Source organism: Danio rerio, chromosome 8 (genome assembly GCF_052040795.2).
Source record: "Danio rerio strain M-AB ecotype USA chromosome 8, GRCz13ab, whole genome shotgun sequence".
NCBI lineage: Eukaryota > Metazoa > Chordata > Actinopteri > Cypriniformes > Danionidae > Danio > Danio rerio.
This window is the reverse complement of record NC_141028.1, coordinates 14,277,287-14,293,469: the sequence shown is the minus strand read 5'-3', so window position 1 is coordinate 14,293,469 and position 16,183 is coordinate 14,277,287. Positions and strand designations below refer to the sequence as shown.

Below are 16,183 nucleotides of genomic sequence, written 5' to 3'. Positions count from 1 at the left end.
CATCACCTAGCAACCGCTGTACACAAAACAGCAGGTTGATGACACAACCGTAACGGGGTTCAGAAGGAAAAAAGACAGTGTGAACAAACTGAGAATGTGGCAAGGGGGGGGAAATCAAACTTGGGTTTGATCCAGGCAATTGAACCAAGTGTGAAAGCACCCTAAGAATTTTCTCCCTCAATTAGCTACTTTCACTTTAGATTATGTTTTAATATGTGTATTTTAGCTTCATTTGACTTTATTTAGCCTGTATGTTGAACATGTAGTGTTGCAGTTTTTAGTATCGATACATATCGAAAAACTCAATACTTTTGTCAACACCAGGCCCTGCTCGCTCTTTGATATTTCTCCCATAGTTTGTCTTCTTTATTTTAGGATATGAACACTCATTAGTATTCTTGCGCTGTTCCTGAGGGTATTTGAAGGGAGGCAGAGAGAGAGGGTTGAGGAAAATAAACACGACTTGGATTTTTCTCCACTGTAAAAGTTGTGCGGGTCGACAGATCCCTGTCCCCTACTGTGCCTCCTCGTTTTGGGCAAGATCAAACACTTCACAAACACATATCCGCTTTCATGTACTAATACTGTTTAGCTGTACGGCCCGTTTTAGCAGCTGTAATGATTGTGAAATGAGGGTCTCAGCATTGGATTTGGATTGCATGCTGTGATTTCCCATGTTACACGTGCCCTTGGGCTGAAATGTGTGGTCGTTATGGGGTTTATGCAGATTGGAAACTCCCCAGAAGATTCACAGCATGGGAAAAAAAAAAAAACTGAAAGTCCAGTTCTGCCGTTTGACCTTTAAAATGCTGTAACGCCCACAGAGGCAAGTAAAAAGAGGACAACAAATGGCTAGAAAGCACAATTCAGTGTTAAACAGTGACATCTTGTGGATGATTCTGATTCTATTTCACTTTTATGTTAATTTGCCAGATGACACATAAGACGATATTAACAAAAATCTACAGTTTGTTTTATTTAGTTATTTTATTCTAACTGAACAAAGTATAGTGCACCTTGCTAATTAAATGTATTATAAATAAATATAGCTTACCATACTAAGTAGTAAATAACAGTGTTTCTAATTATACATTTTTCGTCTGGATAAATTGTATTTTTTTTAGCTTAGCAGGAATAAATAAACAGTAAAATAATTAGGTACAATATTATTAGTCCCCTTAGGAAGTGTTTATTTGTTTGTTTTTTATTTATTATAAGAATTTAGTTATTTATTTATTGGCTTTGGAACAAATCTTGATTTATTTATTTTTTGCACATTTTTTAAATTATAGTGGGCAGAAAACAGCAAGTTTTCCATGCTATAATATAGCCAGGTTTAGATTCAAGATTCGTGTGAATTATGAAATAATTCCCCTGCTCAGGGATGTAATTTTTCCATTTAAATACGAGTTTCCGTATTTTCCGAGCTCAATGGGGCGACCCCTGTAATTTGCATTAATCCAAAGTTTTTTTGTTTTTGTTTTTTGAAGGGGGGAGGGGGGCTCAGTGTTCATCGTCAACCTCCAGACATCATTCAGGGATATACACGGAAAAAAAAAAACATTTTTGCAAAATTGTTACAACCAATTTATATGGGTTGAATTTAAGCCCACAAATTAAATTTTGTAATGTTCAACATAATTTGTTTGTTTAAATTCAGCCCAAATAAATAGTTTACAACCACTTACCTTAAAAACATTTTTGTAAATCGAAGGAATCATCTTTGCATAATGTTTTTCTGGTGTAGATCTACTTAATTACAATTAAATACAGATGTCCCCATGTCAGTGAGATATAAGCTACTGAGTATATAATACCATGATTTTGTGTAGTCTTATAATGTGCGCTTACAAATTTATAAATACAATTTATTTTAGAAATAATAAAAGATATTAAATGCAGGGACTAAATCTAAAGAAAGTGAAAGTGATACAATATGCATGGCTATAAGAGTTTTTTTTCACGTCATCGCGCCGATCTCTTGCTTCATACTGTATGAGATCAGACCATTGCAACTGCTGTAGTTATTCCAGTTGTGTTATGTTTTGGTATTTATCTTCAGGAAATCACCAAAGGCAACAATATCATGTTATTTATAAGGATATAATGAGGCAATATGATCATAACTGTACTGTGCATTTAAGGAAGGGGGAGGACTAAGGGGTAGAATTGGGATTGGCCCTTAAAATGAATGTATTTGGTATGTTATTTTAAAATATATTCCAATGTCGTTGATTAGGCTACTCAATTGGACCTTATAATTTAAGGCCTTTAAAAGATTTAAAGGCTTAAACTGTTTGAATTATTGACTGGAATAGAGTCTACTAAACTACAGGAGAAATTATATTCTGTGGCTATATGCTGACACAAGAGCATCTAGTGGCGGTGTGTGGATCTGTCCCGACATACAGGGAAAGTACAAAGTATAAACCTATTTGATTTCTTAGGTGACTATTAAACTGCTAAACATTTAAACTGATAAAAAGGAATCTAAATTATGCGGCCAAAATCAATTATTATTATTATTATTTATTTTTTTATTTATTTGGCTTAAAAATGGTGGCACAGTGGGTAGCTTTGTCGCCTCACAGCAAGAAGGTCGATGGTTTGAGCCCCGCCTGGGTCAGTGGGCATTACTGTGTTGAATTTGCATGTTCTCCCTGTGTTTGCGTGGGTTTCCCCCACAAGTCCAAAAACATGAGCTATAGGTAAATTGGGTTTGCTAAATTGTCCGTAGTGTATGTCTATTTAACCAGGTAAGTCAATTGAGAGCCATTTCTCATTTACAATGACGACCTGTCCAAGAGGCAGCATAAAAAGCAGATACAGTAAAAAGTAACAGGTACACAATACAATAACAATTTCACAAATACAGATAATAACATATTAAACCAACAAACCAAACTAGCTCAGGTATCTTGTACTATTGACTGGATTGAATTTCTAAAAGATGATAGTGGAATTAAAGTGTTGAGCTTTAAGGAATGCTGCAGATGAATCAAAGCATCAGCAGCAGAAAACTGAAAAGAGTAACCAAATAAAGTGCGAACTTTGGGTATGCAAAGGTTAATAAAACTACAAAATCAGCAGCGCAATAGCCTAGTGGTTAGCACGTCAACTCGTGGTGCTGTTGCACTTTAGGGTGTCCCGAGTTCGAAACCTGGCTCGAGGACATTTCCCGTCCCTTACCTGTCTTTCTCTCCCACTTCGCTTCCTGTCTGAAATACTGTCCTATCCACTTAATGAAGGAAAAAAGGCCTAAAATAAACCCTAAGAAAAAAAAGATTGCTGTTATATTTGAGATGGATTTGGAAGTGGATAATGGCCACTTATGTGACGATTCGAAAGCTGTGTGAAGTTCTAAAGCCGTCAGATTTTGTGATTTGACTTGATTATCTTTATAGTATACAAAATTATAAATATACTTTATTATTTACATGTATATAATTGGATATAAGATTAGCCCCATGTTATTATTGCACTATTAACATGTTTATCAGCTATGCAAGCTATTATTGGATAAATTGACCTATATTTTCTAATTGATTTTAAAGGGAAAAAAATGTATACAAAGATATTTCTAAGATTTACTTTTTACTTTTAAAACATTTCCCCAATGGAAAAAGCATTTGATTTCCAATAAGAGTTTTGTAAATGAACAGAGACCAATGAGTTCGTTGACATGATTGAAGAGAAGATCAATTCAATAAAGATTACAGTTGACAGTGATACGTATTAAATAGTGCATCTGTAACAAAACGAATTGCTGCATGGTTGAGGGTTGAGCGTTGGATTAACGACCCACCTTGTTAAAAACACCAACATGGTGGGGATAAATATCAGCTTTGATATAAACGGCTCTGAAGTAAGTTTTTTATAAGTTTTAGTTTTAGGGCTTGTCTTCCTTTGTTTTTTTTTTACCTTGGTTGATCACATGCCTACTGCTATTGCAAGATTAGTACAATAAATACATTTAAAACGTTTCTGTTTCTTTCAGTTTCTTCTGAGAGGTCCAAGTTCTCATTCTTTTTAAAATTCTTTTCCAGGAAAAATGTAGGCAGTCGGAAGAGGAAGTTGCCCACCTCTAACTACAATTTACTGGCCACAAAACGAGAGCTGGTGGAGCGAGAGCCGAGCCCCATCAACATGCCTGGAGAGGAGAGAAATGTCCTGATGGAAAACGGCATCGACAGCCACACGTTTGAGAGCATCAGCGAGGACGACTCTTCGCTGTCGCACCTCAAGTCTTCCATCACCAGTTATTTCGGAGCGGCCGGTCGGCTCACCTGCGGAGAGAAGTATCAGGTTCTGGCTCGCAGGATCACACCTGAAGGAAAGGTGCAGTATTTGGTGGAGTGGGAAGGAACTACACCTTACTGAATGTCACAGAACGGAGGTGTGGAGCAGATTGGCCGCGTCACACATAGTGATTATACTTGCTTTGCTTTTTTTCAAAGTCATAGTTCAGAGTTCTAGTTTTGTTTACATCATTTTCCACATATCACATATAGTGTTTTTTAAATATAAGTTTATCTCATCTGCGATGGTAAAATAAATTTTTCTTGAAGTCAGTGTCCTTTTAGGGCACTTTAAAATTCACAAACCGGATTCAGTGTAGTAACAAATACTAACCGTACGCAGTATGACAGCTGGTTTCATTATTAGATAGGACATAATGGACAGTATTATTCAATGTGAAGTCATTTCATTAGTTTTCAGATATAAAGAGAGTTCACCCCCATGAATTCCAGGATTTCAAAGTTCATATCATTAAGTTTTTAGTTTAATGGAATAGTTCACAAAGAAAATAAAATGTGTTTTATAAATTACATATGGCCTTTTTGTATAAAACAAACACAAACTGATCAAACTGAACCGCATCCTGGCTCTTCTCAGATTTAGAATAGAAGTGAATGGTGCCCGAGTTTTTAAAGCTCCAAAAACCACATTCATCCATCATATAAGTATTCCATACAACTAAAGTAAGTTAAGGAATGCCTTCTGAAAAATATCTATAGTATATTTAACACTATATAAACTACAATAACTGCTGTATGCATATTCAAGTTGAGTTACAGTATACGAAAATAGGATCCAAACTAATTTGGCTGGGCAAAAAGTTTTATATTCTGATCCTTTACGTCAAACTATTCTTTAAGTCATTTCATTTTTAGACTTTTAATCCCTTATCATTGTTTTGATTTGATCTAATATCTGTGCTTCAGTTTTTTTTTTTCTTTGACTTACATTGTAACTTGTATCATTGTAACAAGAATCTATTGAATCACTTTAGGATGCAGTCATAAAAACTTTGGAATTATATGGATTACTTTAATGAGGGATGAATGCTGCGTTTTGTAGGTTCAAAAACACAAGCACTATTCACTTCCATTATAAAGATTAGAAGAGGCAGCGTACTATTTATCATAACTCTCCTTTTTTTGGATGAAGTAATTACGAATTTTGGGTGAACTATTCTTTTAAAGAAACATGGAGCACTTGTTTTTGAAAGTAGTTTACTTAAAGTAATTTGTCATTTCATTCAGTATTTCGGGAGAAGGAATATTTATAGCGATTTGTACACATTTTGTTAAGATTAACAATACAGCGGTACTTTTTAGCCATGTTAAAAGAATTAGTCAGCACTTTTGTTTGTCCTCTTCCACTATCATTTTTTAATTTGTTCTAGGTGATTATATAACCAAAGTGATGCAAATACTATTTTGAGAAGATTGTTTTCTATTTTATATGCTTTTATATGTTCAGATTGGATAAGCAGAAGGAAACTAATCGTGGAAAGTGATCATTTGCGTTTCATTTGCAATAGATTTTTAGGCTCTTTTCAACATTTGACCACAGATGACCGTCAAATTTATGTTTTCATAGAAGATCTCCAAAGATTGCTGTTATATTTGAGATGGATTTGGAAGTGGATAATGGCCACTTATGTGACGATTCGAAAGCTATGTGAGGTTCTAAAGCCGTCAGATTTTGTGATTTGACTTGATTAGTTTTATAGTATACAACATTATAAATATACTTTATTATTTACATGTATATAATTGGATATAAGATTAGCCCCATTTTGTTATTGCACTATTAACATGTTTATCAGCTATGCAAGCTATTATTGGATAAATTGACCTATATTTTCTAATTGATTTTAAAGGGAAAAAATTTATACAAAGATATTTCTAAGATTTACTTTTTACTTTTAAAACATTTCCCCAATGGAAAAAGCATTTTTAAAACTGAATGGAAATTGCGACTGTTTTATTAACAAAATACAATGTTTGTTGTATTGATCACCTTTTGTATGTCAGCTTGGTCACATTTCAAGAGGAGTTTTATATTTTGGTTACAAGTTTAAGAAAGTTCGAAAAAAACAAACTATAGTATTTGTATACGATTAAAATGAATTAGTCTTGAATGCTTTTATGACTGTTTCTACACATCACTCTCAAAACCATATGTTCTAAACGTGTTTGCTGTGTGTAACAATGTTCAAACATGTTAAATGTGCAAACTTACATTTGTCATTATTCATTCGTTCCTGTTTCAGACCATTAAAACAGTTTGTCAGCAATAATTTAAAGCTGTCTTGTCTATCTACATTTTTTACCTGTGTTGAGATTTTTGTATTATTTGTAATCACGGTTATATATTTTAATTTTTCTCTAGGGTTTTAATGAGGACAAAATTCCATGACTGTATGCTAAAAATGTTTAAATATATGTATTAACTCATATATGCATATATTGAGGTTTAACTCGTATATTACATGAAGTGGACACTTTTGGAAACTTATTTAATATTCACAAGAGAAGCCTTTGCTTTGTTTATATTTGTTAATATAATAGACCCCTAATTAATAATAAATGAACTAAGCCAAAAAGAAAATGAATAATATAATAGCTGTTTTCAACCAATCAGTGAGCGTAATAAGTTGCTTATTTAATATTCATGAGCCACGGCTTCACGAAGACGTTGTGTTTACCTGTGGGGTGAGTAATCGAGACAAAATCTCCAAATATCAATAAAATGTGTTTTAATATAGTTTATCGTTGTGTAGACGTTAGTAAGAACTTGTCAAATGTCCTAACTAAAGCATTCACTCGTGTTTTTATTTTCTTTTGGTAACTTATTAAATGGTCATGAAGCCTTCTCTGTTTTCATTAGTTCCTATAAAAGCTGGTTTCAACCAATCAGTGAGCACAAAGTAAGTTACATGTTTAATATTCATGAGCCAGACCTTCACAAGGACGTTGTGTTTTCCTGGGAGGAAAATGATTAGGACAAAATATCCAAGTTTCGGTGAAATGTGATTTAATACAGTTCATCTCCTGTAGAAGTTTGTAACTTGTTGAATGTACGAACTGAAGCGTCCACTCGTGTTTTTTTTTTCTTTTGGTAACTTATTTAATATTCATGAGACAAGCCTTCGCCGTGTTTACATTAGTTGCTATAAAAGCTGGTTTCATCCAATCAGTGAGCGTAAAATAAGTTATGTATTTAATATTCATGAGTCAGGCCTTCACGATGACGTGTTTACCTGAGAGGAAAATGATTAAGGCAAAATCTCCAAGTTTTGGTGAAATGTGTTTTAATATAGTTTATAGTTCTGTAGAAGTTTGTAAGAATTTGTCAAATGTCCACACTGAATCGTTAACTTCTGTTTTTTTTTTTTTTGTTATAAGTTCATTTTTAAAGAGAGAGAGAGTTTTGTGTTTGTCGACAGCTAAGTTGCTTTCTTCGCTAGAGAGTTTAATCCGGTAATTTAATTAAGGTATTACTGTACATTTCTCCTCGTGTCCCCTTCACTCTCAGTCACGAGCACGCGCGTCTCAATAAAACAGGTCAAGTCTGCACGCGCAGAGCAGCGTCATCTGTTTTATATTATGAAAACATTCATTTTGATGACGCGTTATCTTATTTTGATACATCTATCAGGTGCACGCATGTTTATAACGTTAAACGTAGTTTCTTGAGAACTGGACACTGACAAGATGTTTGGTGGTCCTACCCCCATATCACCACATATCACCCGCTGTCAACACCAGGGATGGATGAGGGTCACCGGTGAGTAGACGAAAACAGCTTTCTGAAGTAATTGTGGTAATATTAGAAATGTTGTGTGACTTGTATGAAGAAGTATGCTTGCCTTCCTAGACACATATATGTCATTTCTTTTAAAAAAAATACAATAGTATGCATGCAGTAAGAATATCTGGGGGGCTAATTGTAGGGCTTATCATTTAACTTAGCCACTTTTAAGACAGCCTGCATTATTTGTATGTTTTTGTGCTTTTGTACTTTATTTCATTTACACTACTTAGTCGTACATAAAGCAAATATCGTTGTATTGAAGATTACAGTCAAAAGTTTTCCCTTATGATAAATCCTTTAGTAAATTATAATATATACTGTAGTGTTTTTGAACCATATATTAGTGTATTATGCTGTATACACACATATAGTTACAACATAGTTGATGAATAATTTAGAATTTAATTTTATCGTCGACTGCTAAACTTTAACTGTAATATAGTTTTTACCACAGTAAACTGCAGTATAATATCCCATGGTTGTAGAAAACTGCAGTGTTGGGTAGCTTGTTAATATTGCTTTAGTTAGTTATTCCACACCAATTATAGAATTAGCCTACCAAAGCATATCAATTCATGTTTTTTTACCATAGCATGGTTCAAAATCACTATAGTAGTCGTTTACTCTAAATTACTGTAATATTTTTTTATCATTCATATTTTTACACTTAACTCAAATTAGGCCATAAAATATATGCAAAATGTCAAAATTAGAATAGAAAAATATCGACACAACAAAAATATGGTGCAAAATGGCCACAACCTGACATTTAATGAAGCAAATTTTTGTTTAACATATAACTTAATGCATTCAAATAATGCTCTTTGTTAACCCGGTAACTGAGAAGGTTATATTTTAGTTTAAAGCACATTCACAAAAACAGTTCTGATTGAAGAAAATTATGTATAGCAAATCACATGCAAAAAAAAAAAATCATGGTTTTATTAATGTTTTTGCCACATTAAAACCATGATGAATTTGTCATTACCATGCTTTTACCTACAATAACAATGTTTATGTGTTTTTTTGCAGTAAAACCATGATTAATTTTTCTACAGAATGTAAATACGCATGATTGAATCATTTTCATAGTTATATAAAAGCACTTTTGAATGTTATGGCACAGTCCCACCGACATGTGCACTACAAACCTCTATTGTTTCTTGATATCCCAAGGTTGTAGAAAACTGCAGTATTAATTAGTTTGTTAATGTTGCTTTAGTTATTGTATTACCACACCGTATAAGCCTACCAAAACAGATTAATTCATTAATTCATGTACTTTAATATAGCATGGTTCAAAATATAATATTTATTTACTCTAAATTACTGTATCATTTTTTCCATATGGATTTGTTCACTTTTTATCATGCATATTCATTCATTTATTTATTCATTTTTTTGTCGGCTTTGTCCCTTTATTAAACCAGGGTCGCCACAGCGGAATGAATTGCCAACTTATCCAGCACATTTTTACGCAGCGGATGCCCTTTCAGCCGCAACCCATCTCTGGGAATCATCCACACATTTACACACACACACACTCATACACTATGGACAATTTACCTGTAAACATGTCTTTGGACTGTGGGGGAAACTGGAGCACCCGGAGGAAACCCACGTGAACGCAGGGAGAACATGCAAACTCCACACAGAAATGCCAACTGAGCCGAGGATCAAACCAGCGTGTATTGTAAAATCAGTAAATATGCTTGAAGAAGTTGAAGGCTTAACTGTAATATTGAATCAACTTTGCACTTTGCTTTTATATAAAACAGTACTCCTGCTGCAGCTGAATAAATAGGCCAAGCAGGGAGGATTGTTCATTCATAGACAGTTCATTCTGTGCGACAGTTGGCATCATGACCAGTGGGTCAACTTCGTTTAGCAGCTTAGACACACACTTCTTAAGGTCTGCCATGATTGTAATTGATCTGTGAATGCCTCTTCTGCTTTCCTCATTTCCTCATGCTTAACATTCAAAAATGGTTTCTGCTTTACAGACATGAAAGGTTCATCAGTTCACTGGTTATCTTGTGGACAGCCACTTTCAGAACCAATTGGGTGGCAGGTGAAATTTTGCTTGGTTGCAGAATGTCAACTAGTTCTTCTAGACAAGAGAGAGGTATACTATTTATAAGATATATTATTTATATATTATATTATTTATATATTATATAATAATATATAAATAATAATTATGTATCATATATATATATAATTTTTATTTTATTTTATTATATATATTGACATCTAATTATTATATTAAATTGTGTGTGTGTGTGTGTGTGTGTGTGTGTGTGTGTGTGTGTGTGTGTGTGTGTGTGTGTGTGTGTGTGTGTGTGTGTGTGTGTGTGTGCGTGTATATACAAACACACACACACACATAGCTGGGAATTACATTTAAATGCACAAACATTTTATAAATAAGTTATTGTTTTTCTGTTGTAATAATTAGTGAAATAATATAGAAAAACAGCATACTTATTGTGACCAGTGCTTATTAAATTATGTGAACCCCAATAAGTGTTTTAAGTTGAATGTTAATATTTTAGGTAATTACAGACTTCTTGTTCATGGTTTTTTTTCTGTGGATCTATTAATACACTATTAATACAATATCATTATAATTACAATATATATATATATATATATATATATATATATATATATATATATATATATATATATATATATATATATATATATATATATATATATATAAAACGTTTTTATTTTTTTATTTTTTATGAAACAAGACTCCTTCTAATGGATGGGGAAATTACATTTAAAGCACTTTGTATTTATAGTTGAAGACAAAAAGATTAGCCATCCTGTGAAATGTTTGTATTCTCAAAACATTTCACAACTGCTGTTTGTCATTGTCAATTTTATTTATATACTGTAGCACTATTTAACAAAACCAGAGGTTGACCAATGTGCTGCACAGTACAAATCAAAACAGAGAAAAAATATAAATATGTGGTCATGTTTCTTAGTACCTGTTAAAACCCTTGCAGCAGGCTTTTTCTTAAATGTTTAAACACAATAGTTTAATAACTAATTTCTGATAACATTTTTTGAGTCTTTGCCATGATGACAGCACATAAAATTTTACTAGTTATTTTACAAGATACTACTATTCAGCTTAAAGGGCAATTTAAAGTTTATCTAGGTCAATTGGGCAAGTGAGGTTATGTAATTAGGTAAGTCATTGGACAACAGTGGTTTATTCTGTAGCCAATCAAAAATATATTAACAGGTTTAATCACATTGATTATTTTTTATTCCATCCAAACTAAAAGAAATAGAACTTTCTCCAGAAGAAATATTATAGTAAATAAATACTGTGAAAATGTACTTGCTCTGTTAAACTTTACACGGAAAATATTTTAAAAATGAAATGAAAATTTCACAGTGCAGCTGATCAATTTGTTTTAACCACATTATTACGGCCTAATATTTAATAGGATCCTTTGAACTCAAGGGGGCAGCACACATCAACTAGTACATAGTGACAGGTTGAAGCCGAAAGGACGAGCTTTATTCAGACCTACTTATACTGTACATCTTTATCCACCAAAACTCTAAACTAATAAATATCTTTCTGTGACCTGTTCTTAGATCAGTCCATTGCTGTTTCAAGAGCGGCGTGCTGAATCATGCACTGTATGGCTCCTGCGCCGCAGCACCAGCATCCCTGAGGGAGTTCAGCTCCGTAAAGACCAGAGCACACAAACCAGAAACACCAGTGAGTAGATCTGCTATACGCACACACACACACACACACACACACACACACACACACACACACACACACACACACACACACACACACACACACACACACACACAAACACACACTTACATATAATTGTATATCCATCTTTATGGAGACTTCCCATAGACGTAATTACTCTTTATCCTGTATACAGACAGTATATTCTATAATCCTATCCCTGAAGTTTTATTAATTATTAATTGTTTTCAATAATCTTTTACATTTTTAAAATACTTAATTTAGTGTGATTTATAAGCCATATTATTTCCATACTAAATGTCCCTACAAGTATTGTGATACCAGTCAATTTTGACCTCATGGGTACTTTTTTTGGTGTACACACCTGTTATTTTTTGGTACGCATACATATACACACATGTGGCAGTTGTTTTATTTTCTTTCCATCAGTGGTGAATTAACTGAGATAGTCTGAGTGACTTTCATTATATGTGCTGCTGTTAATCTATGCTGCTTTTACTGATTAATGTTTATGCTGATTTTACCACAAAAATAAGTTCAAAATAAGTGATTTAATGAATAGTCAGGGGTGTCTTTTGCAAGTTAATAAAATAAAGATAGGCTCTTTATCTGAATTTGCTCACATTAGAAGGGAATGCTTACAAAAGGGCTATGAACGTTCGAGGTTACTAAAGTAACCCTTCGTTCCCCGAGGAGGGGAACGGAAGCACTATAAGTGGATTTGATTGTAAAATCCACGCATTGGGGAGGTTCGGTTCAGAAGCTACTCGTCTGAAAGAGTATTGAACGGGCCAATTAAGAATGAATTGGCAGCGCAAGCCTGCGCAGGTGAGCGGCATAAGCAATCAACTGAGTATATAAGCTCACCTGGCGCCAGCAGACACTATCCTTTTTAAGCTGAAGAGACTTTCAACAGCTAAGGGACAGTCATTATGGCGACGGAGTATAGTGCTTCCGTTCCCCTCCTCGGGGAACGAAGGGTTACTTTAGTAACCTCGAACGTTCCCCTTCGGGGGGAACTTCAGCACTATAAGTGGATTTGATTGTAAAATCCACGCATTGGGAGCCCATTGAAAGCGCCATAATGACTGCACCTTACCAACACCCCCGATGAGGAGATAGTCAAGCAAGCGTGACGCACCCACATCATGGGGGGCGCGGTCCTCCAACGTGTCCCTGGCCCTAATTTATCCTACTTCAACAGAAGTTTTACGGATTTATATATATTTTTTTGGGAAGTCGTGAGCATCTAGATAATTCTAGGAAAATACGACAGTACGTTGGGAAGCGTGCAATCCCGATAGGGAGGACGCTGCGGAGGCCATCCGTTACCCAAGGGGGGATAGATGGCAGAATTTACATATGGACTAGCCCTAAAAGGGGGAGTACGCATAGCAAAAGAGTGGTTAGCGGGGAGGGAAGACACGGGTCCGCCCAGGGGGGGGGACTTAACCGTGGCTGAATAAGCATATGGGATCGCCTAGTGGGGACCACGCATAGCAGGCACCTTTACCCAAAACGCGGGCTGACCAGCGGGCAGACCTACAACGTAGTGGGCCAGCAAGTGACTCCTCCGCTGAGTCAGTGCTGGGGGCCACGGAGGAATCTGCAGGGCTCACCTGACGGGGAACTTTACTGACAGATAAAAAGGCGCACGTATCTCCGTGTTAGGGAAAATGGCGCAGCAAGCGTGTTTCAACACCCTACCGAATTGTTTCCTCAATCACCAAGGGTTACCTAATACCCTTGAGGAAACCGGCTCCACTCGCAGATTGTAAAACCTTGCAAATGTGTTGGGTGTCACCCAGCCCGCAGCTCTACAGATGTCTGTTAGAGGGGCGCCGCGTGCGCGCGCTCGAGAGGATGCGAAGCTCCGAGTGGAGTGCGCACGCGCTCTCGGGGGACGCGGCTCATCTCGGCTCTGATAGTGAAAGAAAGGCATCCACAATCTAGTGGGAACTTATTTCGGTACGGCACTTCCCTGCTGCCGACCGCTATAACAGACGAAGAGCTGCTCAGATGATCTAAACTCTGAGTGCGGTCCGGATAATACGCAAAACGCGAACTGGACAATAAATAAGGGCTGGGTCTGCCTCCTCCGAGGGCAGCGCTTGCAGGCTCACTACCTCGTATTAAAACGGAGTGGTAGGAACCTTGGGCACATATCGCGGGCGGGGTCTCATACGTGAGAGAAGCCAGCCCAATTACAGGCACGAGTCACTGACCGAAAAATGCCTCCGGGTCCCCGACCCTCTAATCGATATCAACGCGACCAGCAGAGCTGTCTTCAGGGACAGAAATATACTGAGTCGAGGATCGAAGGGATCTGACGCGGCTTGTGTAGCGAGGGCGAGATCCTAAGAGGGCATGAGAGGGGGCGGGGTGGATTAATTCGCTTAACGCCCCTGAGGAACCGGATGATGAGGTTATGCGTTCCCACGGTGCTGCCAGCCACCGCGTTATGAGAGCGGAGATGGCAGCCACGTAACCTTGAGTGTGGAGGGCGACAGCCTGCTCTCCAACTTCTCTCGGCGTAAAGAAAGCACAACGCTGATCTGGCAAATTACGGGGGTCTTCTCAGCGAGAGACACACCATTCAGTGAATAGACTTCACGTCAGGGCATAGGCGCGCTCGGGGAGGGGGCTCTAGCCCGAGTGACGGTATTAGCCACCGCAATCGGAGGTTACCTAAGTCTTCCTCGCGTCTAAAAATCTCCAAAGATCGGCGAGGGTGCCAGGTGGTGCCCTGTCCCTGAGAGAGTAGGTGCTCTCTCGAAGGGACTGCCAGGGGAGGGCTATCGCGAGGGAGAGCTCTGACATCCAGGTCCGGTTGAGCCAGAGGGGCGCAACCAGCAACCTGTTCCTCGTCCTCCCTGACCATGCACAGTAACTGCGCGAGCAGGCTCACTGGGGGAAACGCGTATTGCGCGTGCCCCGAGGCCAGCTGTAAGCCAGTGCATCCGTGCCGAGAGCACTCGGTCAGGGAAAGAACAACTGGCAATGAGCGATCTCGGGGGAAGCAACAGATCGATCTGGGCTTCCCCGAATCGCGCCCATATCAGCTGAACAGACTCGGGGTGGAGTCTCCATTCTCCAGGACGCAAGGCTGCCGTGTGAGCGCATCGGCTGCACGGTTGAGCTTGCCTGAATATGAATGACGTGCAGCGATTTCAGCCGCGGATGACTCCAGAGGAGCAGACGGCGGGCGAGCTGAGACATGCGGCGAGAGCGCATACCCCCTATACGGCTGATATACGCCACCGCCGCCGTACTGTCCGTCCTGACCAGCACGTGTTGCCGCTCCAGCACCGGAAAAAAACGGTGGAGAGCGAGGAACACTGCCAACAGCTCCAGGCGATATGCCAATGCAACTGGTTACCTTTCCACAGGTCCGCAGCCGCATGCCCGCAACGCACAGCCCCCCAGCCCGTGTTGGAAGCGTCTGCTGAAACGACAACAAGACTGGACGCCTGTTCTAGAGACACCCAGGCCTGTAGGAACGAGGGGTCGCTCCAAGGGCTGAGGGCGCGGCGACACAGCGCAGTAACAGAGACTCGGTGTGCGCGCGCGTGCCATGCGCGTCTGGGGACTCGATCGTGAAGCCAGTGCTGAAGTGGTCTCATATAGAATAATCCGAGCGGCATGAAGCGGCTGCGGATGCCATATGCCCCAGGAGCCTCTGAAATAGTTTCAGTGGGACCACTATTTTACTGTCGAGCTCTCTCAGACAGTACAGCATCAGCTGAGCGCGCTCTCCGGAGAGGCGCGCTGCCATGGTGACCGAGTCCAGCTCCAGCCCGAGAGAAGAGATCCTCTGCACGGTGGCGAGTTTGCTCTTTTCTCGGTTGACCTGAAACCCCCACAGGTGGAAGTGCCAGAGCACTTTGTCTCTGTGCATAATCAACTCTGTGCATAATCAAAAGAGAGGGCAAATTCAGCCAGTCGTAAAGAAATTGAGTATGCAGATGCCCGCGAGCCGAAGGGGCGCTGAGGCACCCTCCGCGGGCTTGGTGAGGACCCGCGGAGACAGAGAGAGCCCGAAGGGGAGGGCTTTGTATTGCCAAGCTCGACCTTCAAACGCAAACCGCAGAAACTGTCGGTGGCGAGGAAGAGTGGAGACATGGAAATACGCGTCAATCAGGTCTAATGCTGCAGACCAACCCCGAGGACGAACGCACCGGAGGATGCGCTTCTGCGTGAGCATTCTGAACGGCAGCTTGTGCAGGCAGCGGTTCAAAACGCGCAGATCTAGGATTGGCCGTGACCCACCGCTCTTTTTGGGCACGATGAAGCGTGGGCTGTAAAACCCGCTCTCCA

General features: G+C 38.5%; 3 protein-coding genes across 6 annotated transcripts in view; 2 read left to right on the top strand and 1 right to left on the bottom strand.

Annotated features, from left to right (window-relative positions):
* The window catches only part of phf19 (PHD finger protein 19), a 62,260-nt gene extending 55,671 nt beyond the window's left edge, over positions 1 to 6,589 (top strand). For 2 of the 3 annotated variants that reach the window (XM_087263496.1, XM_087263497.1), the window contains one exon: positions 4,047 to 6,589. In XM_087263496.1, the coding sequence (XP_087119622.1) occupies positions 4,047 to 4,380 (334 nt within the window). In that variant the 3' untranslated portion in view covers positions 4,381 to 6,589. 3 annotated transcript variants of the gene reach the window in all.
* The window catches only part of LOC147842591 (uncharacterized), a 496,599-nt gene that overhangs the window by 312,274 nt on the left and 168,142 nt on the right, over positions 1 to 16,183 (bottom strand). The gene's annotated exons all lie outside the window — the stretch shown is intronic.
* Positions 7,493 to 16,183, top strand: part of dab2ipa (DAB2 interacting protein a) — a 225,473-nt gene continuing 216,782 nt past the window's right edge. Inside the window, exons 1-3 of the mRNA XM_087264337.1 lie at positions 7,493 to 8,079; positions 10,110 to 10,231; positions 11,731 to 11,857. Of these exons, the coding sequence (XP_087120463.1) occupies positions 8,007 to 8,079; positions 10,110 to 10,231; positions 11,731 to 11,857 (322 nt within the window). The 5' untranslated portion in view covers positions 7,493 to 8,006. The remainder of the gene's footprint in view (positions 8,080 to 10,109; positions 10,232 to 11,730; positions 11,858 to 16,183) is intronic.